The sequence below is a fragment of the Sander vitreus genome, chromosome 21 (assembly GCF_031162955.1).
Source record: "Sander vitreus isolate 19-12246 chromosome 21, sanVit1, whole genome shotgun sequence".
NCBI lineage: Eukaryota > Metazoa > Chordata > Actinopteri > Perciformes > Percidae > Sander > Sander vitreus.
The window spans coordinates 13,820,270-13,846,756 of record NC_135875.1 but is presented as its reverse complement, the minus strand read 5'-3'; the positions used below and the strand labels follow the sequence as shown (position 1 = coordinate 13,846,756).

General features: G+C 40.8%; 6 protein-coding genes across 12 annotated transcripts in view; all 6 read left to right on the top strand.

The window, feature by feature from the left end:
- The first annotated feature begins 32 nt into the window (after positions 1 to 32).
- Positions 33 to 4,354, top strand: pkmyt1 (protein kinase, membrane associated tyrosine/threonine 1). Of its 2 annotated transcripts, none has more exons than XM_078280072.1 (8): positions 33 to 351; positions 1,407 to 1,628; positions 2,018 to 2,255; positions 2,409 to 2,688; positions 2,792 to 2,898; positions 2,984 to 3,156; positions 3,312 to 3,532; positions 3,635 to 4,354. In XM_078280072.1, the coding sequence occupies exons 1-8, from the start codon at positions 349 to 351 to the stop codon at positions 4,017 to 4,019; spliced, it is 1,629 nt and encodes a 542-aa protein (XP_078136198.1). In that variant the 5' UTR covers positions 33 to 348; the 3' UTR covers positions 4,020 to 4,354. The 2 variants fall into 2 exon arrangements, with proteins under 2 accessions (XP_078136198.1, XP_078136197.1); XM_078280071.1 differs by having other exon boundaries at positions 1,212 to 1,628.
- A 117-nt stretch (positions 4,355 to 4,471) lies between these two features.
- LOC144536491 (uncharacterized) lies at positions 4,472 to 6,556 on the top strand. Its single transcript, XM_078279661.1, has 3 exons — positions 4,472 to 4,805; positions 5,090 to 5,282; positions 5,378 to 6,556. The coding sequence occupies exons 2-3, from the start codon at positions 5,099 to 5,101 to the stop codon at positions 6,256 to 6,258; spliced, it is 1,065 nt and encodes a 354-aa protein (XP_078135787.1). The 5' UTR covers positions 4,472 to 4,805; positions 5,090 to 5,098; the 3' UTR covers positions 6,259 to 6,556.
- A 1,422-nt stretch (positions 6,557 to 7,978) lies between these two features.
- LOC144536490 (uncharacterized) lies at positions 7,979 to 11,837 on the top strand. Of its 2 annotated transcripts, none has more exons than XM_078279658.1 (4): positions 7,979 to 8,103; positions 8,381 to 8,975; positions 10,339 to 10,529; positions 10,651 to 11,837. In XM_078279658.1, the coding sequence occupies exons 2-4, from the start codon at positions 8,407 to 8,409 to the stop codon at positions 11,562 to 11,564; spliced, it is 1,674 nt and encodes a 557-aa protein (XP_078135784.1). In that variant the 5' UTR covers positions 7,979 to 8,103; positions 8,381 to 8,406; the 3' UTR covers positions 11,565 to 11,837. The 2 variants fall into 2 exon arrangements, with proteins under 2 accessions (XP_078135784.1, XP_078135785.1); XM_078279659.1 differs by having other exon boundaries at positions 8,368 to 8,975.
- Positions 11,838 to 13,154: 1,317 nt separating this feature from the next.
- LOC144536578 (sesquipedalian-1-like) lies at positions 13,155 to 15,522 on the top strand. Of its 4 annotated transcripts, none has more exons than XM_078279790.1 (4): positions 13,155 to 13,262; positions 13,713 to 13,823; positions 14,292 to 14,595; positions 14,940 to 15,522. In XM_078279790.1, the coding sequence occupies exons 2-4, from the start codon at positions 13,743 to 13,745 to the stop codon at positions 15,374 to 15,376; spliced, it is 822 nt and encodes a 273-aa protein (XP_078135916.1). In that variant the 5' UTR covers positions 13,155 to 13,262; positions 13,713 to 13,742; the 3' UTR covers positions 15,377 to 15,522. The 4 variants fall into 4 exon arrangements, with proteins under 4 accessions (XP_078135916.1, XP_078135920.1, XP_078135917.1 ...); XM_078279794.1 differs by lacking the exon at positions 13,155 to 13,262 and adding an exon at positions 13,278 to 13,297; XM_078279791.1 differs by lacking the exon at positions 13,155 to 13,262 and adding an exon at positions 13,339 to 13,433.
- A 2,849-nt stretch (positions 15,523 to 18,371) lies between these two features.
- Positions 18,372 to 21,399, top strand: mylpfb (myosin light chain, phosphorylatable, fast skeletal muscle b). Its single transcript, XM_078279928.1, has 5 exons — positions 18,372 to 18,654; positions 19,749 to 19,929; positions 20,103 to 20,181; positions 20,292 to 20,340; positions 20,432 to 21,399. The coding sequence occupies exons 1-5, from the start codon at positions 18,505 to 18,507 to the stop codon at positions 20,531 to 20,533; spliced, it is 561 nt and encodes a 186-aa protein (XP_078136054.1). The 5' UTR covers positions 18,372 to 18,504; the 3' UTR covers positions 20,534 to 21,399.
- Positions 21,400 to 22,906: 1,507 nt separating this feature from the next.
- pgap3 (post-GPI attachment to proteins phospholipase 3) overlaps positions 22,907 to 26,487 on the top strand; it is a 5,608-nt gene continuing 2,027 nt past the window's right edge. Inside the window, exons 1-6 of one of the 2 annotated variants that reach the window (XR_013503740.1) lie at positions 22,907 to 23,484; positions 24,360 to 24,457; positions 24,705 to 24,857; positions 24,976 to 25,038; positions 25,279 to 25,776; positions 26,058 to 26,095. Coding sequence is in view for 1 of the 2 variants with exons in the window: in XM_078279445.1 (XP_078135571.1) it covers positions 23,208 to 23,484; positions 24,360 to 24,457; positions 24,705 to 24,857; positions 24,976 to 25,038; positions 25,715 to 25,776; positions 26,058 to 26,194 (790 nt within the window). In the remaining variant the exon portion in view is untranslated. Of the gene's footprint in view, positions 23,485 to 24,359; positions 24,458 to 24,704; positions 24,858 to 24,975; positions 25,039 to 25,278; positions 25,777 to 26,057; positions 26,195 to 26,487 lie in introns of those variants that run through there. The other variant, XM_078279445.1, reaches the window with a different exon arrangement.

Genomic DNA, 26,487 nt, shown 5'->3' with positions numbered 1-26,487 from the left:
GTTTATTTTTCACATGGTTGCCGATGTTGTTCCCCAATTTCGGATTACATTGTTTCTGGAACATGTCCAGTTATGTAGTTTTTTGTTTAGAAGCTTTTATTAGCGATTTCTCATGTTAGAAAGTGCCGTTCTCTTTTGCTCGTCTATGCTGTCTGTGACGCCTGCGCAATATGCTCGTGTTGACGTCGTTGCGTGTATCAGGTGCGATCTAGCGTCTACACGCAGCACTGCGTATAATCATCAGAATTTGGCGCGAGGTAGTTAGTAGAGTTTACGCGCAGTTTGATTTTTGCACCACAGCGACTATCGGAACACTACTTATTAGAAGACCGTCGTTAAAACTGGATTATGGTCTGTGTGATAATGTTACTTAATTCTACTTTATCTAGCTAACGATGAATTGTCAGTTACAGCACGTCATTTGACTATAACTTAAATTAGCTAGGTTATGTTATTATGTTGTTGACTCGGTCCGCCCTCAGTTAACGTTAGCCAAAATGTATTTTGTGGAGGTGACATTGTCATGTCAGTGATGGCAAAGAATAAAGAATGAATAATGCTAATGTTAACCATAGCTATTTTAGCAAAGTAACTGAAGTAAATATTACAGTTGACGACTGACGTTATCAAACTTGTAGCTAGTGTGTTTACTCGGTTAACCTAGCTAGCTAACGTTAGAGTTACGTTACATTCAGCAGGTCTGTTCTAGGACCTGTTCCACGAATGAGCTATCCATCAAAGGATCAAGAAGATTGTATGATACTGATATCTGACAATTGGCAGGACAACCTGTAAAGCAGGATGTTCAGGATGTCAGCTCTCTCTCTAGACAAGATCAGTGTGACCCAGCTAGACAGAAAAAGATAACCTCCAACAATTTCTGGTTTATTTTATTTACGTGAGAAGCACATATATTTTTAGTGCCTGAACATATTTTATTTTCTATTGGCAGATCAAATTGTATTGCACGTGTCAGAGTTTAGATTAATACGTTTCAGGGTGGCATTTAAATATTAAGTCTTTACTTTGGTTTAGTGGTAAATGAGTATGACGGATAACTTATCTATAATTTCAGACCAGCAATGTTTTGTCCATAAGCAGACAAAAGTACATTGAATTGGCATGAGCACTTCAAAAATGGCATTGGTACATTCATTTTAACTGTCAGCCAAGACTGCTACTGTGTAAAGGCTTTCTTTTAAATGTTGCAGCTCACTATCGTCAAAGAAAAGAACTGAAAAAGTCCTGACACAATGTCAGTGGCCGTGGAAACCACAGTGTCCAGGATGCCTCTCCCTCTTCCCACCCACTTCTCCCATGCAGAGCAGTCCTTTTCCCTCAAAAAGCGCCGTCTCCCTTTTTCCTCATTGTCTACATCTAACTCATCCTACTGTTCATCTGCCCAGCTCTCACATTCTCTGCCCCCGCTGCCACCATCCAAGGGATGTCCCCCTCTGAGCAGGATGTTCCCCCAGCATCCATCCCCCTGGACACCCCTGTCGTGTTCCCTTAGTAAGTCTCCCGCTCCGAATTCTGTATATGATCCCAACAAACAGCAGTCCTATTTCAGTCAGTGCTACACTAATTTGGGCCTGCTGGGAAGAGGATCATTTGGAGAGGTCTACAAGGTAAGAGTGTGTGTGTGTGTGTGTGTGTGTGTGTGAGAAAGTAATACATATACTGAATTATATGTTGCTGTTTATTTACATTAAGGAAATTAGAAATTCTGCATTTTAAGGACTATATTGTGAGAAAGTTGGCATAAGATACTCAAGTTTTTAAGACCCTTACAATAATAACTATATAAGGGGCTGTCTAGAGTGGTAAATTAGCAGTTTCTAATAAAAAGATCAGAACAGTATTTACATAAAATCTTAACTGAAGATCTGTGCTGTGGTTTTGTATTGGGGAAGCTCACAATACAAATTTAGATATCTCTGTAAGCCTTCCTTTCTCACCGAGTATATCATTTGGAGATCCTGAATAGAATAGAGACCTCCTGGATTTTTTTTTCTAGGTGCAAAGCAACGAGGACGGCCGGCAGTATGCAGTCAAGCGCTCTGCTCATCGCTTTAGGGGCAACAGTGAGAGGAACCGTAGCGTGAGGGAAGCCAGGAACCACGAGCGCCTCTGTCCTCACCCTCACATCCTGAATTTTGTGGCAGCCTGGGAGGAGTGTGGCCGACTTTACATCCAGACAGAGCTGTGTAGCACCAGCTTGCTGCTCCATGCTGAGAACCAGTCTCCTGGCCCAGGTCTGTCAGAAAGAGACAATACAATCTATTCAGATGTTGTATTAGCTAATGATGTTTTTCTACACAATCATAATGCATGTACTTCTTGGTCCAGAATATTCTCAAATCCCCAGACATACTGACTTGGCTTTCGTTTGAAACATTTAAATCCAGATGAGCCTGCAGCATGGGCCTACCTGTGCGATCTCCTTTCAGCACTGCAACACTTGCACTCTCATGGTTTTGTGCATCTTGACCTGAAGCCTGCCAATGTCCTTATTACTGACTCTGGCCGCCTCAAGCTGGGGGACTTTGGGCTGCTTTTTGAGCTCAAACAGAAGAGTACAGAGTCTGTAGAGGGGAAAGTAAAAGACGACATCCAAGAAGGAGATCCAAGATACATGGCCCCTGAGCTGCTCCGTGGGGAGTACGGTCCTGCTGCAGATGTTTTCAGGTACATAAATGAGAAAATGAAATTATTTTCTAAAGAATGTAACTGAATGTAATTGATATGATTTAAATGTGTTCCTAAATACTGTCAAATCATTTTCATTTAGTTTGGGTGTTTCTATTCTGGAGCTTGCCTGTAATATGGAAGTTCCAAATGGTGGAGAGGGCTGGCAACAGCTCAGACAAGGCTGCCTCCCCTCAGAGTTTACCAGTGGTAAGATCCACTTAGTTCTCATATATTGTCCCATTGACTTTATTCAAATGACTTATGTTTCTACCATTTCCATCCATATTTGCAGGCCTGTCAACTGAGCTACAGACAGTACTGCGGGTCATGCTGGCCCCAGAACCATCTGAGAGGCCGACAGTCTCTGAGCTTCTTGCTTTCCCCTCTGTTAGAAAACACAGGTGGAAGAGGCGCATCTATCTTGTGGTCGTCGAGACTATGCTGACACTGGTCTCCCTCTGTCAGGTAATGTGTCTAATAAACCTTTTGAAAATAAACGTTTGCAGTTTTCTTTAAATAATTAGATGTACATGTAATTCAAACCTGAAACATAAAAGTGTACTTTTTTTTTTTAATAAACAAAGTTTCATTTTTATATTCTTCTGCTCTTTTTCTCGTAGTTGGTGTTGTGCTTTGGGTGTAGGCTCCTCTCCTCCCTTCACTTGTCCTTCCTTCCTCACTGGACAAAGCCAGTGCCCTGCACTCCTCCGAAGGGTAGCTGGGACAAGGATTTAACCCTGCCCCTCAGTGCCATGCATGCTGACTCTGGGAGCCCAGAGGATGATACAGTGTTTTTGCTGGATCCTACAGACCCAGAACTTTCCCCCACCTTCTTACACAGGTAGAGAATTGTATCAAAAATGTAACTTAATTCATAACTTGGTTTTATGCATAGAGCAGTTGGATTCCCTGCTTCATTTTTTACATTTCCCCCACTCCACAGGGTCAAATCCAGACTGTCTGTGGAAAGCACATCTACTCCCCTCCCAGGTTCACCGACACACTATCATCGAAGTCCTGCCCGCACACCCACTCACTCAAATCTGGGTGATTGGTCCTCCTGTAATTTAGGGCAGACCCCTTCCAGCATCCACTCAAATGGTTGCTGCCACACACTGACACCCAGTGCGAGTCCCATACATGCAGGACTTTGTGCAGATAGCACGAATGAAAACTCCACACAGAGCCGACATTCTTCATCCACCAAGTCCTCGCAGCGACGCGGTCGCAACAGTGTCCAAACAGAGGTGGCTTTGCCCCGACCCAACTTTGAACCAAAGAACCTGCTCAGTCTGTTTGAGGATACGACTCTAGAGGGACTGCCATGAGTAAAAGACTGCCAGTTTACATACAGGGGAAAGGTGTTTTCACTTTAAAATAACGGGTGAAGAGGAACTAATATGTATGAATGTACTTAGTTTGTATGAACTGTTTTTGTAACAGTCTTACAGCAGCTTATTTTAATGTGTATTTGAAAAGACATTATTAAGGGACAAAGGGTTGAGTATGTAACCAGACATTAAAGCACTTTTTATGTTTGTGTAAATGCAATCTGTTGCTGAAATGACAAGTCATGATGTATTGTTTAATAAGTTATCATTAGCTTGGTGTACTCTGTCATTTACCTCATGAGTTACAGAAGAAAATAAAATCTGAATCTAAACTTGTGATTTTTTGTGTGCCTGTGCGCCTGTGCGTGTAAATCAAAAATACATACTGTATAAGATCATCAGTGAATGAATGTAGATGTACTCAGGGTGTCTGCTTACTCACCAGTAGACGGCAGCAACGCACGTCACGATGGATGCTAGGCGCCTTAGAAACCCAAGAAGGGGATGATGGGGTGGTTATGTTCCGTGGTGCACACAATACCACATCTATCGGGATATTTATTTGGCAAACCATTTTTAGACTTCGACTCCTGTTTATCTTCTTGATAAGCTATAACCTTTTGCCAAATGGACTCTACCATGTCCTGAGAAAGGATTTTGCAACCTATTTGCGGAGAACTGCATGTATGAATCTTGTAAACAATGAGCGTTTTCATCTGGATCACTACTAGATAATCTGGGATTCATACATACAATATTTAACGGGATTGCATTAGGTTCAAGGTATGCTGCTTTCCCTTTAGTTAGGAAATGTTAATGGTAGGATTATAGGCTACTACTGAGGAGCCCGTCTGTTTTAGCCTATTTAGGCTAATAGTGAGATGGTGTTTTTATTTTTATATGATGTTGTGGTAATATTGTATGTTAATCTGTATTGTTGCAGTGATATATGTGGGCTATAGAATCTTATGCATTTGATAGTTGGTATACATCTTGATAGAAAGCGCGTTGCTCCTGCAAAGATCTATGAAATGCACACTGATCAACCTGCTCTCCATTTCTTTCAGGCAATAAATATGTCCAAAATTGAACGTCTGAATGCCCGAGTGGAAAAGCTGCTGTCTAAAGCTGTGCAGGAGGTTCTGGAGGTGGTGAAAGAGACAGTGTCCGAGTACCAGGAGAAAACTGCCAGAACACAGAGAGAGAACCAGAGTCTGAAGAGGAGGCTGCAGGAGCTCCAGGAGAAACTAGAAACCAATGGTAAGACGATACTTGTTTACGGAAATGTTGAAACTGTTTGATAACACATGTTGATTGCATTTGTATTTGTTGTGCTTTGTGTTGTTGTTGTGCAGGAAGCGTACCACAAATTTCCCCTGCAGCCCAGCAGGCGGATGCAGAGCTGCATCTGATGGAGCAGAAACAGAAAGAGGAGATGGAAGAGAACATTGATCTCATCCCCTCTGATAAGGACATTGCAGTAATCTGTCCTTCATATTCATTTGAAGACCTTGACTGCGAAGCATCCATCCCATTATTAGTCACCCCTTGTGTCTCCCCTAGAGCTACGACAGGACCACATTTAGGTGGCGATGACTTCAACAATCCAAGAGCTCTTAAAAGGGAGACTGATCATGGACTGTCAGCACCTATTTCAAATCATGTTGTTACAATCTCTGAAAACGCTCATAAAATGAAAGTAGAGCCTACGTCGAATGAAGACGCCATGCGCAACACAAATTATTTTCATGATGATGCTGGTACGAGCGCTACATCCTCACACAGACTAAACCTAGAGCCTCCTCAAGCCAATTCAGGACTCTACACTGAGTCAGGGGTTGTCTTCCGTGTGGATCAAAATGGCATAGAGGAGCCACTATCCCAAAGATACAACAATACCAACAGTGTTGCAGAAAAACATCACACCACTCAAACAAGCTCAGAAGTGGACGATTCAGGCTCAAGTGGGTTCCAGAGAAACAGCAGAAAACACTACTGCTGCTCGCTCTGTGGTCGCACCTTTAGGCACGCCGGCGACTACAAAAAACACAACAGGGTGCACACGGGCGAGAAGCCCTACTGCTGCTCGGTGTGCGGGAAGCGCTTCAGTCAGTCGGGCTACCTGACGGTGCATCTGCGCTACCACACAGGAGAGAAGCCGTTTGGCTGCAGTCATTGTGGCAAAAGTTTTAGTCACTCAAGTAACATGAAGAAACACCAGCAGACTCATCTGTGAGGCTTCTGTATCCAGAATTTCTCAATACATATGCTTTTGATATGCAGGGCTGGACAGTATTAATAAAAGGTGCAAAGTGCTGGATTCTCAAAGTTTAATGTCAAGCCATCTTTTATGAGCATTTTTGTCAGCTGAGCGTATTGCAATCCTATTTAGAAAGGGATGTAGCTTCAAGAGTGTTACATGGAAAAGTAATTGTAACACGACGCTTATTTGTAGAGCACATGTCAATTTACAATCTCATATCACGCACAATCTAATAATTCCTACTGTTTCTGCTACTATTGTTTGTCCAATTTCCAAATCGAATAAATGCATTTGGTACTTTCTTTATGGTAAAGTATTGCAAACAAGATTTCTTTACAATGACCCTATACAATCGGAATCTACAAAGCCAAACCAGACATTGTGTGGTCAACTTAAAAACTCAGCAAAGCAGCGAGCAAATTGTATACTGCTGGATAAAACTTCACAGTGTGAGTCATAGCATTAAAAAATGCTGAACTGGGATTTTAAAGTTGATATGTCTCAGGACTTATTAGTTGTCAGTGATTAAATGGATTGCAGTCTGGTGAGAGATGGCAGACAGCTGTGCCATTTATTAGTAAATCCTGCCTTTGGAGTATCCAGATCAGCATGGAAAGTGTATAAATCATAACTAATTGATCTTTGACTGTTTAACGAGGCTTGTGAAAAATACATCCCCTACCAAATATAAAGGTCCATCTTGGACAAAGTGGAAGCATTACAAGATGTCAAATCCCTCTCAAGCTTGATATAACCTGGTTGCCACAGAAACCAGATGAGTCCCCTACGCTGGAAAACCAGAAGTTGAACTCCCAAGCCAAGACTGGCTTTGAGGATTGCAGAAGAAAAGTCTGTCAAAGTTTTGTATTTTTATCTTTTTTTAATAGCGCAGGTTTACTCTTTTTGAATCAACACCCTACATCTGTTGTGTCTGTCTAAGTCAGGGATCTTCAACAGGGGGTCCTCAGAGTCAATGCAGGGGGGGCCTCCATATTATTGTTAATTTTGGAAAGTTTTTTTCTGAATCCAACATATTTTTAGCAAATAGAAATCCCCACTGCTTACTGGCCTAGGTGGTCACTAAGGCAATCCACAGATACATTCAATCCTAAGGATTCACTGTGCCACATGTATGTTCTAACATTAAAATATGATTAATGACAACAATTATTAGGCTATTTTAATAGCTTAGTACTATGCAAAAAAAAAAAAAAAGGTATGTATAAAGGCTTTAGGCCGCCCTGCACGTTATTGTAGGTCCAGTTCATTATGCAACTTCATTTTATACAGAATATGTAGTAGGGGCTCCCTGCTCCATCTCTCATTCAGTTAAGAGGTCCTTGGCTTAAAAAACGTTGAAGACCCCTGGTCTACGTATCTGCCCTGTCTGTTGTAGAGCAATATTAGCTACTGAACTGGACTGCTTTACATTATAGAAAGGTTGTTGCAATGTTGCAACTGTGTTCAGCTTGCATGTTGTATTGATAACGTTTAGCTTTTTGAGATTTAGTTGAGATAATCACTGCCAAACAGTTAACTGCACACCTAGCCTTGTCAGATAAGGTGAATAACTTTGCAGCACCGGATTACATCACTTTTCAGAGGGGATGACGAAATATCTTTCCCATCACTTCTAGGGTATTATCCAATCACAACATTTCTATTAACTACTTCCCTTTCCTTCACAACCGGATGTAACTTGTTTGAGCTTGATGCTGTGTTTAAAGCACTGTCTTAACCAGATATGTCACGTTCTACTACGTCGATTTTAAATGATTACATAGACAAGATATAAGACACACTGCAACGATTTGACAGGTAAGTTAGATTTTTACATTTATTCTGTTTATTGATATTGTGTCTGCTACAATCATTGGTTAAAATATAAATAAATAATAAAAAAAATAAAAAAAACTTTGTAAATTGATTTCAGTTTTAGCCTGAAAAGACACACATCAAACCCAGTTCAACATTATCTTTATTACACACCACAATATGTTTTTTTTAACACTCTGTGGCATGCAGGCAGATGTTGAAGTGTTAAACAGAAATGCAAATCCACTTAATCTGAAAGCCATGAAGTTTTGTGTTTCAGAATTTCTGGAGGCAAAAGTTGTCATAATGCAGAGTGTCAAGTGTGTGGTTGTTGGAGACAGTGGAATAGGAAAGACCTACCTACTCTTCACCTACATCAAAAAGATCTTTCCTAAGGAGTACATACCAGGTTTCTACGACACATACACTACCCAGGTTAATGTAGACAACCAGACTATCAGCCTGAACCTTGCGGACAGCGCTGGCAGAGAGGAATATGACCATATACGCCCCCTCTGCTACAATCAAGCCAATGTCATCATCATTTGCTTCTCCATTGCTAGCCCAACATCCTATGAGAATGTCAAGAGCAAATGGCATCCAGAGGTTAAACACCATTGCCCTAATGTGCCTATTCTCCTTGTGGGAACTAAGAGTGACCTGCATGATGATCAGGAGATTCTGGAGAAACTGAGACAGCAGAATCAGACCACAGTCACCAAGCAGCAGGGAACAGCAATGGCAAAGCAAATTAAGGCTGTTAAATATCTCGAGTGTGCTTCAATCAACCAGCATGGACTGAATGAAGTGTTTGATGAGGCTGTGCGTGCCTTTCTCAGTCATTCAATCACCACCAAGAAACCCTGTGTACTCTTGTAAGTTTAGGTTGCATATATATATTGTATTTTGATGTGGTTAAGTTAATCTTTGTATGTACATTTCTATATGTCTTTGTATATCTATGCAGCTTCATGTGCTTGTGGATGGGAATATCATGTATGCACTTTAGGAAGCTAAGTGGATGCTACAGAAGGATCCAAATTGATATAAATATGTAACAGATCACATCATGTTACAGTTAAATGTTTGTTATTTTACTCTGGCACCCTTTTATTTTATTTCATTTCATTGCTGATGGGTAAAACACGATTTAATAAAATAAATAAAACTGTTCTGGATACTTTTAAGTATGGAGGTTGGCCTTTTTAGTTTGGTCATTATTAAGTTGTTCTTTTCTGTTGTGACGTGAAATCCCTGTTTTGACCAATTTGTTCGGAGGCATTTTATGGACTGTTTGATGTCACAGGGCAATAGAGATTTAAATTTGAATCGATGCAACATAAGAATTCAGTAAAGTAAACTGCCCGAGGTCAGATGGCCGGTGAATAAAGAATCATTAATAGTAAACAGTGATGTGCAAATTAATAAATGCATTCAATGTGGACTTTTATTCTGAAAATCACAACACACCGGAAGTAACTCTGGTTCTGCTTCCTGAGGTTGCGAGTTGTTATGTTGCGTCCCGAATTGTGCTTTGTAATATTGTTTAATATTTGTTATTTTACCAGTTAAGTTGATGTAAAACAACTTAAAAGTCTTGCCAACAGAGTAATCACATGACGCATTTGTTGGAAGTTTAAAGGGAAGACGATAACGTACGAAGTTAGCTAGCTAATGTTAGCTATCCACGTCAGTAGCCGCTGACTTCACGACTAGCTTGCAGGTACAGCCGTTCTGAACATGCTTAGCCAGGGAACCAGCGGTCATTTAACACGTGTTTGAAACATGTTTGCTTGAAATGTATGTCAAATACATCGCGAACTAGCTCGTATAAACACTTAGCTTAATGTTGAACATAGCATGTACTTACCGTGGAAAGAGAGTCTGTAACTTAGCAAACATTTCACTGTAATTAATGTACACCCCCATTGCAAATAAACTGGCAAAATGACTGCAGAACCACTCAGGATTATCCTGGTGTGAGTGAAGATGACTGTACCACAGAAGTATCGAACTATTCATGTAAAAGTTGTAAAAGCTTAGGCCAAAATGGGATCAACATACAACAAAAGTTTCATATCAAGTAGTAGGAAGCACTGTTGTCACACAGCAGTGTTTGTGAAACATTTCCTATGAATGATTATGCAATAACGGTTACATATGGCTCCAATTGCATGAGGATTCTGCCTAAGATGTCCACAGTCATTCCTTACCCTAACTAATTGACGTTTTTTCCAGGATGTCTAAACTTGAACGTTTGAATGCTCGTGTTGCCAAGCTACTGACTGAAGCGGTGCAGGAGGTTCTGGAGGTGGTGAAGGAGACAGTGTCCGAGTACCAGGAGAAAACTGCCAGAACACAGAGAGAGAATGAGAGTCTGAAGAGGAGGCTGCAGGAGCTCCAGGACACGATAACAAGAGAGAGCGTAGGTGGGTAACACGTGTAACTCTCTTGAATCATTATGGATAATGTTACTATCCCATACTGGTTGTCATTCATGAGTGACTTTGTCAAATTATAACAACCTTTCTTTTGGTCTTGATTTCACAGCTGTTCTATCAACAACTAGTCTGTTACCTGAAGAAAAAGAAGTCAGACCGAATCAAGAGCAGGACTTTGGTCTCGCTTTGAGGGAGGACTCAGACCTCTGTCTCGCAGAGCAAAAACAGATAAGCAGCCACAAACCTGACCATGACGTGAAGCAGGAATCGACACAACAGGAGAGCTACAATAACACTGAATCACAAGCTAAGTGCAACTCGGCACAACCAACAGAACATTGCAAAGCACAACCAGAGGAGGTGACACGCATTATTGAGGAGGCAATGGCAGTCCACACAATACACAGTGCAAACAAGGACATCAGTTCTGTCTCATCCACAAATGTGTGCACCTCTCCCTCCAGCACTATCAAAAGAGAGTTAGAACTAACCGACTGCGCAACATCGGAACCACCATCTCTTCAAGAACAATATAGTGGATGTGTGGATTTAAGCTGCAACTCTTCCCGTCAGAACTCTGCTGAGGAAAGGTCACAAGTTAGCGCTGAACCTTACGGACGTGTCTTTGCCCACTCAAATCATGCCATACCGAGGAGGCATGGCTTTGCAAAAACCAACAGGGCTGCATTTGACGGGAGAAAAATCAGTCTTGAGCACTTCAGGAGAGATGAATCACACTTGTGCATTGTATGTGGAAAGACGTTCAGCAGGGTCGGGAACTTAAGAATCCACGAGCGTTGTCATACGGGAGAGAAGCCGTATGGCTGCATACAGTGTGGGAGACGTTTTAGTCAGGCAGGAGACCTGAAAAAACACAAGAGGGTCCACACAGGGGAGAAACCGTACTACTGCAACCAGTGTGGCAAGAGCTTTAGTCGGGGGGAGAATCTGAAAAGACATCAGAAGATCCACATTGGAGAGATTTTACAGTTACAGCAAGTGTGGAGGGAGCAACAGCAATGATTATTATACTAGACTTAATCCATTAACATAAAAAAAGAAGCCATATTGATGTATCTCTCCTTTGCTGTAACAACTATTGATTTTGGACTAAACATTAATATCCAGTGAGCAGGTTAACATATTTGAAGGTGACAGTGTGTTTAGTGTAACACCTCCTGTGGTCATGTACAGAATGAGTTCTCTCATGTAAAATGTGTGAATGCTGAAGACAATTTTTGAAACTTTTAAAATCTTGATAACATGATTGTCATTAAAATTGTTTGTCCAGACTGATTGAAGCTGGCTGTGTGCTGCTGGATATATGTATTGCAAATTTATTTAGTTATTTAGGATAAAAGCCAGGAAAATAGCTTGCACAGCAAAACAATACATTAATGTATTACCACCAGGAATGGCTAAGTGAGTGACTCTTCTGCAGAAGACTCGTTAACATCACTCAAAGGCTCATTGAAACAGTCACAGGTTTATATATAATAATATAATAACAGACACCCTCACCTTACATCCCCCCTGTCGATGTGTGTAATTGTTTTCCTTGAGTAATATTATAAGGCTAGAATGTATAAGAAATTATCACATGCACCACCCACTTGACTTTACACACCAGATGTTAGGGATTTTCCCAGAACAACCACTGACCCACAGCTAAAAACTGCATGTCAACAGCATTTAAGATTTCACACGGTAGCATCTGAGAAACCACAGGTATAAGTTACCTTTCAAATACTAGATAAAGAGAGAATACACAGTATAGTATGTATACAGTAGGTTATTTTACTGTACTTATTTACCCCCTACCTGCTGTAGCTAGCTTCTATCTTCTAACAAAGATAAGATAGAAGAAAAGAATAAACCTGTGTGTGAGTGGTGTGATTAATAATTAAGTAATGGTACTCAGGGTTTTTCTGTATTAATAGAATAGAATAGAATAAGAGTCAATGTAACATATTAACATAATATAGTTAATATAGATAAGACATAGTATGGTGTGTAGTATAACTATAGTACAACAATATAACGTAGCGTAAGATATAACAGTATAATACAGCGGTATGACATAGAATTAAATAGAATATAAAATACAATATGGTGTCATATAGTATAATGTAACAATATACAATATAATCAACAGAATGGCGAGGTATATAATCAGTCCAGCAGAGAGACAATGGAGAGGAAAAGGTGAGTGTCTCGAGCGAACAAGACACTGGAGAAATGGGTCTGTGTGTGTGTTTGTGATGGGGGGGGGGGGGTTAAACAGGGCCCCTATAGTAGCCACAAAGTTACCTTGCAGGACCTGCTTTAGTTTTACTTTACTGGTGCTGACATTGGCACTTCTGGGGGCCATGGAGGTCTGGATCCACCTTGCCCGACTGCTGCTGCAGACTTGTATTTGATTAAAGTTGATTTGTAATGCAAATCACCTTTAGGGTCCCTATGGGTAAAGTCATAGGTCTAATGACAATGAACCAAGTGCCAAGATTTGAATGTTTTTGTATAAGAAACATATACATTATTTTTGAACACTTCATAATAAAACAACCGGTTTTAACCTGAACATGTATTGTTTAATTAGGCCACATCTAAAGCTGTAATCATTGTGTGCTGTGGACGTGGAGCTGCCCTCTCCTCTGCTACCAGGAAGTGATTGACACACCCACAGGATCGAGGAAACTGAAACAGACACGCTTCTAAAAGGTGAGTAAACAAGAAGCATGTGGAAGTAGGACTAGGTCTGTCCTTGCAGTTTCTTTTACGTTAAAGTAGAACATATTTCAAATGGAAAGTGAACTTCCTGAGTCAGATTTCGGGCAAAGGCGCAGACGTTAACACGGATGATAAAAGACGTTAACGCCTTAAAAACAGTTGGCAAGTTATTAATGGCGGTCTGTTTGGCATGTTTCCAAATAAATATAAACGAGATTTGTAAAGGTGTAATAGACAGTTTTAAAATTGTGAAATTCGGGAAGTGAGCAATTTCCTTGTCGCAACCCGGAAAAAAAAAGCAAATTTGGCCTAACATTACAGACACAGAGCATAACGTGTAATTACTTATCCATAAACTGTATAAACATAGGCTACGCAGTAATAAATGGGGAAGTAGGCTTAATTATTTATATTATTCGATTTTTTTTGTCTATGTTGCAGGTCCAGGTCAAAGCAGCCTGAGATGTTGAAATGAAGATTGACGAAAAGATTTTCACCTTTTTTGAATCTTGCACCTCACAAGTGGACAAAGAAGGGTACCTCTACAAGAAGGTAGGACACTTTAATGAAAACAATATCCACATTTACGAGGAGCTAGACCACAAAAGCTCCAACAACAGAAGTAAGTTGAGGTTTTAAAAACACACCCACCACTTTGCTTTGCAATATTTGAAACATTATCTTCATAACTTTATTTGTAGGTAGCTTTCAAAACAAAGTTACCAAGATTAAGATTCAAACAATACAGAGCTACAATTAAATAAAATCAGGCAAATAAAGGCTGTCAATCCATACAGCTTTCAAAATAATGTAACATTTTACATTTCTAAACCCATAGAGACAATCAAAAACAAAATCAATCTTCACTTTTTCATTAAAAAAAAAAATTCATGAAACACTCAAATACATTTGACCTCTCAGGAAGCTACTTATTTCACCAAAGGAGTTGTGTAAGAAGTTGAATAAATGAGCAATTGGTAAGTGAGTCAGTAAACCACAGATGGCACAATTGTCACACAGGGCGAGATAAAGACTTCCTATCAGAAGCGCTGGTGCGTGCTGAAGGGGAACCTCCTCTTCTACAAGGACCGGCCGGCTGACCGGGACGTGACGGGAGTGATTGTTCTGGAGGGCTGCACCGTCCAGCTGTGCGAGTCCGAGGAGCAGTTTGCCTTCTCGCTGGTGTGGAGCGATCCGGGACTGCGAACATACAAGTTTGCTGCAGAGGACCAGGCCGGTCAGGAGAGCTGGATCAAAGCCCTGCTGTCAGCCAGCCACAGCTACCTGGCCCTGCTGGTGATGGACATGGAGAAGAAGTACAGAGGTGAGAGACAGAGAAGCTCAGTGTCTCTCTTTTTTTTTATTTATTATTATTTGTGGGTGAAAGAGAGCTGCCTTTGTTCTAGAGAGCAGCTGTGTGAGGCATCACTGTTTACAGCCTCCACATCAGACGCCATGTACTTAATGGTACATCATATGCAGATATTACAATCTCACAACATCCATCGGTCAGTATGTGCAGGAATTGTGAACAAACAAAAAAACTTTATCAAAATGGGTAAACAAAACTGATCTGCAAAATGAGGGCAGTGTAATGTGAGCAGCTTTAGCGTCTGTAAATTTGGTTATTTATGTATATCTCTCTGCTTGTCTTTGCTCTGTACTCAGATGCATTAGGCAAATTCTCCAGTGAACCAGCCAACCCTTTCGTAATACCAAATTTCAACACAGCAGGAGCGGCATATATTCCTGCAGCCTATCAGAGGACACAATCGTCACCGTTACCTTTGTATCCAGCAGCAGGTGTGGGAGCAGGACCGAGTCTGAGCTCCAATCAGACGCTTCAACCTCTGACCATTTCATCCAAATCAGCCAGTAAAAGATCACCCAAACTCTGGTCCAAGAGGAACGCAAACGTGGTGCCTGTTAACACTCCTGCTCTGCCTTTGGGGGAGTGGTCAGGGCTCTGTTTAGGCTCCAAGGAGGAATTTACAAAATTGCATGAAGATTTTGGAAAAGAGGTGAAGGAACTGATTGCTGATTGGCTGAAGAGGGGACAAGGTGATGAAGTTGTTCAGGGTGAAAACTTAATAGATTTTGGATAATAAATGTAAAGTATACACTGTTTAAATTTCAAAGCTATTATGTAAATTGGAACAACTATTGTTGAGATATATTTGTTCATATTTGATGTTCAAGAGCATACTGTTTCTTTTTTACTTATTATAAATCAATAAATGATCTCATGCTCTATTGGTCTTTGTTACTTATTACAGTGAAATGATTTCTGAAATTTTAGTAACAGGTCACACGCCATATTTATTTAAAGACACTAACACCAACTGCAAATGTGGCCTCTAGCTAAATGATCTTTATGTACTCTACGTAATCCATCTAGTCTACCTAGATCTACCTAATCAGTCAGGCTGTATCGTTAAAGTAAGGGATAATACCCAACAAGTTTTACGTTCCATGATTGCAGAAATGAAAAAAAAGAAGAAGAAATGGTTACATAAAATCAAATGGTTTAATACCGGCAATCAATGACCTGCATCATTTGTGTTTGGTTATACTGTTACCAGCATTTAATCCACACCTGCCAGCCAATCCTGCCATGGTAGTAAAGGTTTTTGTACAGATACCAAAAAGATACTTTTCTTAAACCTTTGAGATATATAGCCGTCCTTCTCTACAAAAAACTTGTTTTTCATTTGGAAAAAGAAACTAAAGTTCTCAAATGTTCAATGTTGTCCAAACACCAACAGCTGAAGGACTTTGCCAAAAACAAAATCTGAAATTTGCCAAATTATGATTTTAAATCAGCCCGTAATATCAAAGAATAAATTAACAGGACTATGAGACATTTGATGCCAGCTTTCTTGCTTGACAAATACTTGTTTTTAATAACAAATTGAGGTTGATACTGAGCCCTGTTATTCAGTCATCAAATGTTATTGATCGCTTAATTACCCAATTTGTCTTTGTACCAGTGAATTTAAGTTCCCAACCATGTTCACCTCAAAGCAGGCCAGTGACTGTGTGTGGGTAAAAAAAGGACTGGCAGTTGTATCGGGGCAAAGCTGGCCAAGAAGGGCAAAGTCTGTCAAATTTTAGAAGAGTCCAAATGGCTGAGAAAGAGAATGGTGGAGGGAGGCAGCGCTATTTCAGTCTCTACAGCTGTCTTGTTTTTAGGGAGTTGACAGAGCTTCGTCTCTTTCTCCCTCTGTCACCTTTAAGCACACACTTGACGTGGCTTTTCTGCTGTTCACGACCTTCTTTACTGATTATTCCAATAATCAGTGGCGGGATCTTGGATCAGATAAAATCAACATAAAAAGACGTCTTGGTCCCTTAGGCCTACGAATGAATGAAGTATCAGTTCACGCTGGTGCTGGATCCCAATACATACCTTAGCTGTACATAGGCGTGATTGATGGCAGCCTATGGAGCTCATATATGGAGTTTAGTGGGTGTGCAACTGTCCTGTTCTGAAGCAACTATACTAGGAACCTCCAGGAGCAACCCAAATTAGTGCACCCATGGTGGGAAAGCTGTCTATTTTGTCTAATCATCATTTCCTGATTCCCATTACAGATGTGACTTATTGTCACAGAAACATACATTAACAGGTCCTCCTATTACAGAGAAAGATTCAGTATTTTGTACAGTACAGTACAAATTTCTCAGGCATGTGCTATTAAAAAATACTTTTTGTTAACTGCCAATATCTGAACTTTGTCTTGGTTTTTCTGTGTATGGCATATTGCACTTCATGCAAACATGACAACAGGAAAAAGAAAACAAGCAGGCTACCATGAAGCATTTCCTGCCACATGTGTCCATATTACAGGACTGTTTACATTTCTCATTGATGCAAGGTCAGAGTCTGTAGAGGCCTAGTAGTCGTGTGTCATTGCTGTAGCTGGACGAAAGTCCATCAGCCAACTGTTTTCAAGTTTCATGACTGTTAATATACCCTGATGGTAACTACTGATCTTGTAGTGGGCTCAAACCTTGACCTGAGTTATCATTTAGACAGGTGATGACTTCAGGATATGTTATCTACGAGTACATGTTGGCACCCTGAGAAACTTGAGGCTGCTAATTACCGATAATCCTATTTGTGTGAGTGTGTGTGTGTGTGTGTATCAAGGGAGTAAAGCAGCAACAGTCTTTCATCTTACGCCGGGTTTTGTTCTCTCACTGTGGATGTAAAAGAAACAAAAATAGCCACACAAAGACTCTCAGTGTGTCAAGATGAAGAAGGAGGGTACAGGGGTCGGATCAGTTGTCCCTCAGCATGTCCTGTCTGTCAGTTTTGCCATATTAGTCCACAGAGTCCAAAGTCAGGCCTGTGTGTTGGCATTAAATTCACCTCATTCCAAGACTCATGGGGCCTATTTTGGAGCATCGGTAAGCCGATCCGACCCGCCACCTCTTTACTCCTCCCTCTTTCTCTTACTTTCCCTCAGCTCTGTTTTCCTGCCAAACCTGATGGTGTGGCTAAAGTTAGCCCCTATGGGCTAGTATATAAGACCCCTGGGTTCCGATGCATACATGTCAGTCACATCGGCTTGGCGTAGGCTTCTCTTCTTGACCAACAACAACCCCAAAAACTTGAGAGATGGTGAGTGTGGCCATGTTCCTGGAAGAACAATCTCTAGGGATCTAGGATCTTCTCAGCACTAAACTGATGAGATGAAAGCATCACTGATACATTTGCTATCTGGATTACCAACAGCCCATGAAGGAGTCTCTTGAGCTGAGCCTACCAAACTGTGGATTTGGACCCAGTGTTAACTTGCTGGCTTGAGCTAAAGTTTGGCTAAGTCAAATCTTAAACATGATGACATTCTGAAATACAAAATGTTTTGGGATCACTAGCTTATTATTGTAGTCCCCAAAACCATTACATTGTACTAAATTGGGTGATAGATTCAAAATTTACAGATTTCTTTTATAGGAAAAATTCTCTTTCTTCACGATTTGTGATGAAAATGTGTGATTTCTTTGTCAATTTGGGAAAAGCCACCAGATTCATTGATTTAATTAGAAGTTTTTGGAGCATTCTTTCATTGATTTTAGCCACAATACGGATGTAGAAGTTACTGAAACAAACAATTTAGGGTTCCTTTGCACCTTTTGTTTTAGACCTCACATAGGGCATCCTTGACAGCCTTTGTATTTTAGTTAGCCAGGATAACATCATCTGAGAGTGAAGTCTGTTTGGTTGATGTTTTGTATGTTAAAAGTGTATTTTACCTTTCTTTCTCTTTTTTTCCAGGCACCCAAGAAAGCCAAGAGGAGGCAGCAGCAGGGTGAGGGTGGTTCCTCCAACGTGTTCTCCATGTTTGAGCAGAGCCAGATCCAGGAGTACAAGGAGGTAAAATTATCTTCATCACATCTTACATACTTCAAAACTGAAGTTGTCTAGCAGTAAGAATTAAGGTCCTTCTACGCGTGTGAGAAAAGGGACATTCTGTACACTGCAATGACTCCATGTATCATTTGACCTCAGACTTAACATGAGGAAGCTATAGACCTGATCAGGTGGCTGCATGAATGCAAGAATGTCCTCATCAGCACGACAGGACGGTAAATAAGTTTTTCCAATGATATCAGCTACCTCAGAGACTCAAAACACTCGCTCTGTGACCCCACTGGAATGCCGCCCAACAGCTGGTGGACAGAATTTAAAGCAGGAAAGAGGGGCTCAAGGTGGAAAGAACAAGAAAACATTGAGGTCCTAATTTTGAGTTGAGTCTGCGTTTAGGGAAGAGAAAGAGGAACAAAATGTTTTTTTGTTACCTCAAGAAATAATTGGGATGTAACACTTTGCTCAACATGTAAATTAGTGTGATTATATTAAAAAATAAATAAATAAGGAGTCTCTCTAGGGCTTTTCTCTCATCATACAGATATAAAGAAAAGAGAATACAATGGCGACAGTAGCATAGCTGAAATAGCATTGGGGACAGGGTGATCCCATTTAGTCACAAGGCAAACAAATAAAGGGCAGGGGGGGTTTGACAGCTGTAATCAATACCTTCTCCTTAAATGTCGCAACAGGCTTGTCTCACATTCCGAGACCATTTTAACACCTTAGAAAGACAAGTGGCCGACCAGCTGCCAAGTCCCAAAAGGTTTGCAATGCCATCTTTGGTTTCACTTGGCACTACGCCCAGCTATGTGCAACGGGAGGTGGAGAACGACTCCACATTTACACGTTTATGTTGGCAGACTATCTCAAGCAAATAATTATCGTAGACAAGTCTTATGACAAGGACTTGTGAGAAATCTGAGGATCTCAATTTTCACTGTTTTAATTAATTAGTTTAGTTTATAGTTTGATGGCTTATGAATGTCACCTGAGGAGGTGGTGAACCCTGATGTAGCCACGACAAATCAATTTCATTTTAAATTAAAGGTTTTATTTACTGACTAACCTCTCCTCTCTTACCTAACTGTCCCTGGCAGGCTTTCACAATCATTGACCAGAACAGAGATGGCATCATCAGCAAGGATGACCTCAGGGATGTGCTGGCCACCATGGGTCAACTGAATGTGAAGAATGAGGAGCTGGAGGCCATGGTGAAGGAGGCCAGCGGCCCCATTAACTTCACCGTCTTCCTGACCATGTTCGGCGAGAAGCTGAAGGGTGTGTTTGTTGGCCCATACACTCAATTCAAGTCTCCTTTGCTTGTCACTTTTTTGTCTTGTTTCGTACATTTTCTCCAAATAACATGCTTGATATAATTCAGGATTCTTTATTTAAGTTTAGTTTTTTTTATTCTTTATAATTGAGACTAATTGGCTGCTTTTAATCTCTAGGTGCTGACCCCGAGGACGTTATTGTGAGCGCTTTCAAGGTCCTGGACCCCGAGGCCACTGGCTCCATCAAGAAGGAATTGTAAGGGCTTTTACCTTTAACTTATTGTCCATAACAACACCTCTTTGTGGGATGATCTTAAATCTAGATGGACCATCTGAGATTCATTTTTCTCCATTTTCCCTCTCCAGCCTTGAGGAGCTCCTGACCACCCAGTGCGACAGGTTCACCGCTGAGGAGGTGAGCTGATCCGTCTTTGTCTTGCTCATATTCACATTCTGTCTTTAGTTGTACAAGGTTGTAATCCGTTTCTTTAATCTCTCTCCTGCAGATGACCAACCTGTGGGCTGCTTTCCCCCCTGATGTGGCTGGCAACGTGGACTACAAGAACATCTGCTACGTCATCACACACGGAGAGGAAAAGGAGGAGTAAAATCCACCTCTCTCAATATCGCTACGTCCGTTCAAACCCGTGCTCGACCCACCATCTACTCACTCCCCTCCTCTCTCCGACGATGTGGCTTCCTTGCACACTTCCTTGCCCCCGCGGCCCACTCTTTCCGCTTGCCAGCTCACTACGAAAAGACTTGTGTCCTTTATCGAGATACTCAGTGAGAGGACTGAAGGCTGTAGGGGTTGTTTGTGTGTGAGTACCAACAGGGGGACATGGGATTATTTTCAATAAAAATAATCTTGTGGCACTGAAACACTCTCTCCATCTCTGTCCCTGCCTCTTGTTCCTCCTTTTCCCTCCATCACTCATTCTGTCCTGTGTTGAGGCCAGCAGTGCATGCATCTGAAACCTACATGCAGCCTACATGCACTGGACTGTATACAGCAGCCAGTCAAAAGTGTCTCTTGGGTGATGTGGTGCATGTAAGTCACTTACTTGAAACAAGTAAAGCAGCCTGACCCAAGTGGTCTGTTAGTCTCAACCTTACACAGATTGTTTCATGGATTTGTCTCTTTGTTTGTAATAGAGAGGAGTGCACATTAAAATAGTGGGAGTACTGTACTATAATAGTTTTCCTACCCCCCTTTTTTAATCTGTCTCTCCCTCTCTTAAACACAGGTATGAAAGGAAAAGTTGCAGTGAAAAAAATAGTAAAGCATGATTTTCTTTAAAAAAGAAAATCTTGTAAATAGAGAAGGACATGGTGAAAGATAGTGAGCGGGAGGCAGGAAAGAAGTTAACAAAAGTAAAACGTCTTTGTTTTTGACTCTTCTCCCTCCCTCTTACTGCTGTTTCTCTCCTGTTGTTGTGATTGCTTCTGTAACAAATAAAGACGTACAAATAAAATCCACTATCTTTCGTATGACACTGTGTCTGTTGGCTTAAGTGGGGGCGTGGGTGGGAGACAGCACCGACTGTGGACTGTAGAGCACTGACTGTAATATGGTGAAGCATTATCAAGGTTTGGATGGGATATACTTTTAAAAGATGGTCGAAAATGAAAAAGTACTGGTCAAGTCTAAAATGGATCTAATGTGTCAAGCTGAATTGCAGTAAAGTAATTTTTTCCAGGTAGTAGCCTATCAACCCATGACTCTAAAAAATAAAAAATAAAAAGTGCAGGACAGAGGGACAAAATAGTGGAAACACCTAACAATACAAGAATAAATATCACTCAAATATATGAACCACAACACTGCTGTTACTGGCCCTCAAATTTGATCTAGACCATAAATCTCCAAACTCATATTAAGTTATGGTTGTGATATTGAGGCAGTTTCTGAAGCTGATTAAATTCTGCAGACTCATCAACTCCTGAAACTTGAGCAAGGGACATTATTTAGTTTTACCCTTTAGCTGTTATAGAGCCCCTCATTGGGGGAGAATATACCTGCAGAGCATCTAATGCCAACGTTAGCGTTTACCTCAAAGCAGCACTGTGCCTCAGTACAGCCTCAAAGAGCAGCTAGCATGGCTGTAGACTCTGCTTCTTTATTTCAGAAGTCAGATTGTTTTGTTATGGGGTTTTTTTCCCCCCAGGGACACTTTTCTTTCATCATTTCTTTTTTAATGGCAGCATGTTGTCACTAATCTCTGTCCCCTTCACTCCTCAGACAGACACTATCATTACATATAGAAAAAGGAGTTCATCATATGGGCTTTTTGCTTTTGGTCCACCTGTCTGCATTTCAAATCAATGTGCGCAACTGAATAAAGGATTTTTAAAACGTTTTCTGCCTAAGAGAGCTAGACAACAGTTTTTTATAAGTTAATTGTAACTTTGCTCTTTACTTCATGGCTCAAAATAAAGGAAGTAAATGCTGTGATAGGCTACTAATGTTGACAGGCTGTGGAAAGTGACTGCTTATGAATGAGTGTGTTAAGTTAGACACTGAGAATTATATTCAAAGCAAGATACTTTTTCCACAAAGGGGAAGACACCTGTTAATGTTACACTGTATTTGACACAATTCCATGACCGTGAGGAAGGCATATACAAAACTGTTCCTTTTGCTTGACTGACAAAGTAGCCTATATGTAGCTGATAGTTTTTAATCAGTCTGTTTTATATATTTTTTATGTATTTTGCAAATAACATATTATTATTATTATTAGTAGTAGTAGTAGTATTATCATTATTATAATTATTATCACCAGTTCCTTAAGAGTATTAAAAACTCATATTGTAGTAAACGAAAAATTATATTTTATCAATGATTTATACGCATGTAAAAAAAAAAAAGTATAGATCAATGAATCACGTGACGTGGTGACGTTGTCAAAACAGGAAGTGAAATATGAAACAAAACGTTTTGCCTTCGGAATAAAGTCTACCAATATTTCGCTTTACATTATACCGGTTCGGAATCCAGCAAATAAGTAGGCTAATAAAAATAAAATAATCGAAGCTAAGTGTTTTATTACTCAAAACCATGCTCAAAACAAAAACTTCCACAAACACCTACCAGTGAGTGTTTTATTTTGTAAATGGCGGTCGGAAACGTTGTGCGATTGTAAAACTTGACCCTTAACAGAGGACAGGGGGACACTGGCTATACTGTACTGTAACCGTAAAACATTTCAGGTCCGGTTTGTCGCCACTAACTAGTCATGGCTGTCTGGTAATGTGGACAGTCGGCTGTGAAAGCCACCGATGTCGCTGCCGTCCCGCCGTGCCTTTGAGAGTCCTGCCGGGCCGAGACTTACCAACATGGCCTCAGCGGTAACGTTACTCCGCTGCACATCTGTCAGACTCCCTGCTGTGACCGCTGTAGTCCTGCTCCTAATGTCGGTGACCACTGTACAAGCATCTCAAGGCGACAAGGAGCCGGTTTATCGAGACTGTGTGAAGCAATGTGTCCGGACCAACTGCACCGGAGCTCGGCTACGGGGGTTTCAGTCTGCCCAGCCGCAGTACATGGCGCTGACAGGTGAGTGGTGGTTGTTGTTGTTGTTGTTGTTGTTGTTGTTGACGGTGGTGGTAGGTAACATTAAGTTAAGCTACCTTAGCAGTCTTTAGATTTCTCAGCAGTGTAACAGTTACCCACTGTACTTAGTGATACTAGCCGGCTAAATTCATCCATTTACTATCTTTTGCCAACAGTTATCTAACATTCACTATGTGTTTATTCATCCGTGTAGCTACTCTCTGCTGAAGCTTCTTTACTGTCATGTCTACAATGTGACTTTTAACGCATTAACGTGATATTTTCTCATCGTTGTTGTTTCATGGGACATGGTACTTTTTCACAGACTTGAAAGTTGAAATCCAGTTTTTCTGGCTGAGCAAGGTGTCACAAAAGGCCTGTTGTAACTGCACCCTCGCCCCATCATTAACAATTGTATAGTGTGTGTGTGTGTGTGTGTGTGTGTGTGTGTTTGTGAGAGGAAGCAAACGATAGGCTACTATCCAAGAGAAACTGAGAAGTAGTGCCTCCTTCCCCCCAGCTGCAAATGAGTAGGTCTGCTGCCACTAACCATTATTTTATTTTCTCAATCAATCAGAATCGCAATTGAGAACCCAAAGCTTGTTTTGGTCGACCAACAACAGTACTCAAAAAATATTTAATTTACATTGATCTAAAACAGAGAAAACCAGCAATTTCTCACATTGGAAAAGCCAACCAGAGAATATTTGGAAATTTAAGCTTAAACAAATGATGTTCTGGTATTCAATTAATTGTTTCAGCTCTTTACAGGCATTTCAAATTTTTTCCAGATGTTTGTATTGTTGCATATTCGTACCTATTGAATTGAACTTGACCCTTTTGACCTGCGCTCCTCTCTCTCTGCTCCTGTGTCCCAGGTTGGACATGTCGTGATGACTGTCGCTATCAATGCATGTGGACCACGGTGGGCCTTTACCAGGCCGAGGGGTACAGAGTCCCACAGTTCCACGGCAAGGTTGGTGCTTCTTACAGTGGCCAGTATGTGTGTCCCATCGAGCTTAATTACAAAATCTTACCCAAAGTTATTCTGTGTTGGAGAGGATGCTGGGTTCTGTCCTCTAAAATAGCTTCTAAGTCTGATTACTTAAATCAATAGATTACATTAGAACAAACGTCTCTTAAGTGCTCCAGTGTTGGTTTCATTTTAACCGATTTGAGTAAAATGTGTGAAATTAAGTAGTGATGTATTCTATTTGTCATAGTGGCCATTTGCGCGCTTCCTGTGTTTTGAGGAGCCAGCTTCTGCCCTGGCCTCTCTGCTGAATGGCCTGGCTTGCCTTTTTATGCTGCTGCGCTATCGAGGCACGGTGCCTCGCCAGAGTCCCATGTACCACACCATCAACGCCTTCTCTCTGGTGAGATGGAGAAAATGAAAGAACTTAAGATACTGTAAATACACCAATACTACTATGTGTCTACACGCATGACAAAATGAACCATGCGTATTTAACAGGAGCCTTTGTGTTGTTTTAGGTATCTCTTAATGCCTGGTTCTGGTCCACTGTGTTTCATACCCGGGACACCTATCTGACTGAGGTAATGCTTGTTAACTGCCTAGATACTTGTAAAGCTGTTTTTGTCCACTTGATGTCAGAAAAAAAGGTCATAGCAAAAAAGAATAATTGGATTATCAAGTTTTTATGACCAGCCTGTTAACAAAGAGTTTCAAAGTTGCACTTGCAACAGAAACAGAGCAGCATTATGCATCCTTTCAAAGTTTTGGTTCTCTGTACCTGACTGATGTCAAATTAATAATCTCTCACCTTTCTGCCTCAGTTCGGTCCACTTACCCCGGAGAAAAATGTCTGTTCAGTCAGCTCATGAGCTGGCAGCAGCTGATGGCTGTTTACATGGAGGGTTGATGAGAGCCGTTGGGACTCAATAAGCAGACCAGCAAACCAAAACAATGAGCTCTTCACATTACAGGCAGTCAGTTGATTCAGATACCCCTTGATGCAGCTTTATTTTCTACAGAGTGGAGAACTGCTAAAATATCTTTTGAGTTGACAGACCGCATGCTAAGATAAGTGTTCCTCTGTTTTATTGGCTAATGAGCTTAGCTAATCAGTAACATCCTAATGCCATTACCGACGAGCCTGCTAGCTGTTTGCCGTATATTTTCAGTAACATGCAGGTCTTTTTTCCTCTTGAAGTTGATTTCTGTTTCTGTCAGTAAATGTGTTTCTGGCCTCTATGTGATATTCTCTTCCAGAAAATGGACTATTTCTGTGCAACAGCGGTCATTCTTTATTCAATTTACCTTTGCTGTGTCAGGTAAGCTCTAAAGCAGGTATTTTACAAATGTTGTCATTTGTCCCATGATTAAAGATGGAAATATGGTCGCAGGAGAACTAAAATCACATAAGAACAAACGTCTTACACATTTCTGTTGTATGTTTTTTTTTTTCTCTTTAAATTTATGATAAGAATTAGTAAATGTTTACTTCAACTTCTGTCACTGATGATGTCAAAAAAGCATCTGGCACTAACGTAAAATGTATCTGTTATAACACTTCCTGTCAATTCATTAATTCTGTTCACGCTCTTTTCGTCAGAACATTGGGTCTGAGGCGACCTGGGGTGTCCAGCATGGTGGGAGTCCTGCTCATCTTGGCCTTTACCTCGCATGTGTCCTACTTGACCTTTGTCACTTTCGACTACGGCTACAACATGGCTGCTAACGCCACCATTGGTAACAGCAAAAGTCACGTTAAAGCTCACATTTGGTTGGTCGTAATAGCTTATTTTCTAATAGTCGTGTTGTTTTAAACGTTTTTCTATAGCTGCTTTGTACTTGTTTTTATAATATCTATACTTACCAGTACCTAAAGTTTCTCATTATAAAGTGTATTCAGTCTGCAGTTAGAACAACTTACAGAATATTGGTTCCTCGGTCATTAAGTTCACCACTAAATTTCTGACCGATGTACCGTTGTCTTAAGATTGCTCTTATCTGGTCCTTTAAATGGCTTGTATCTTATCTTT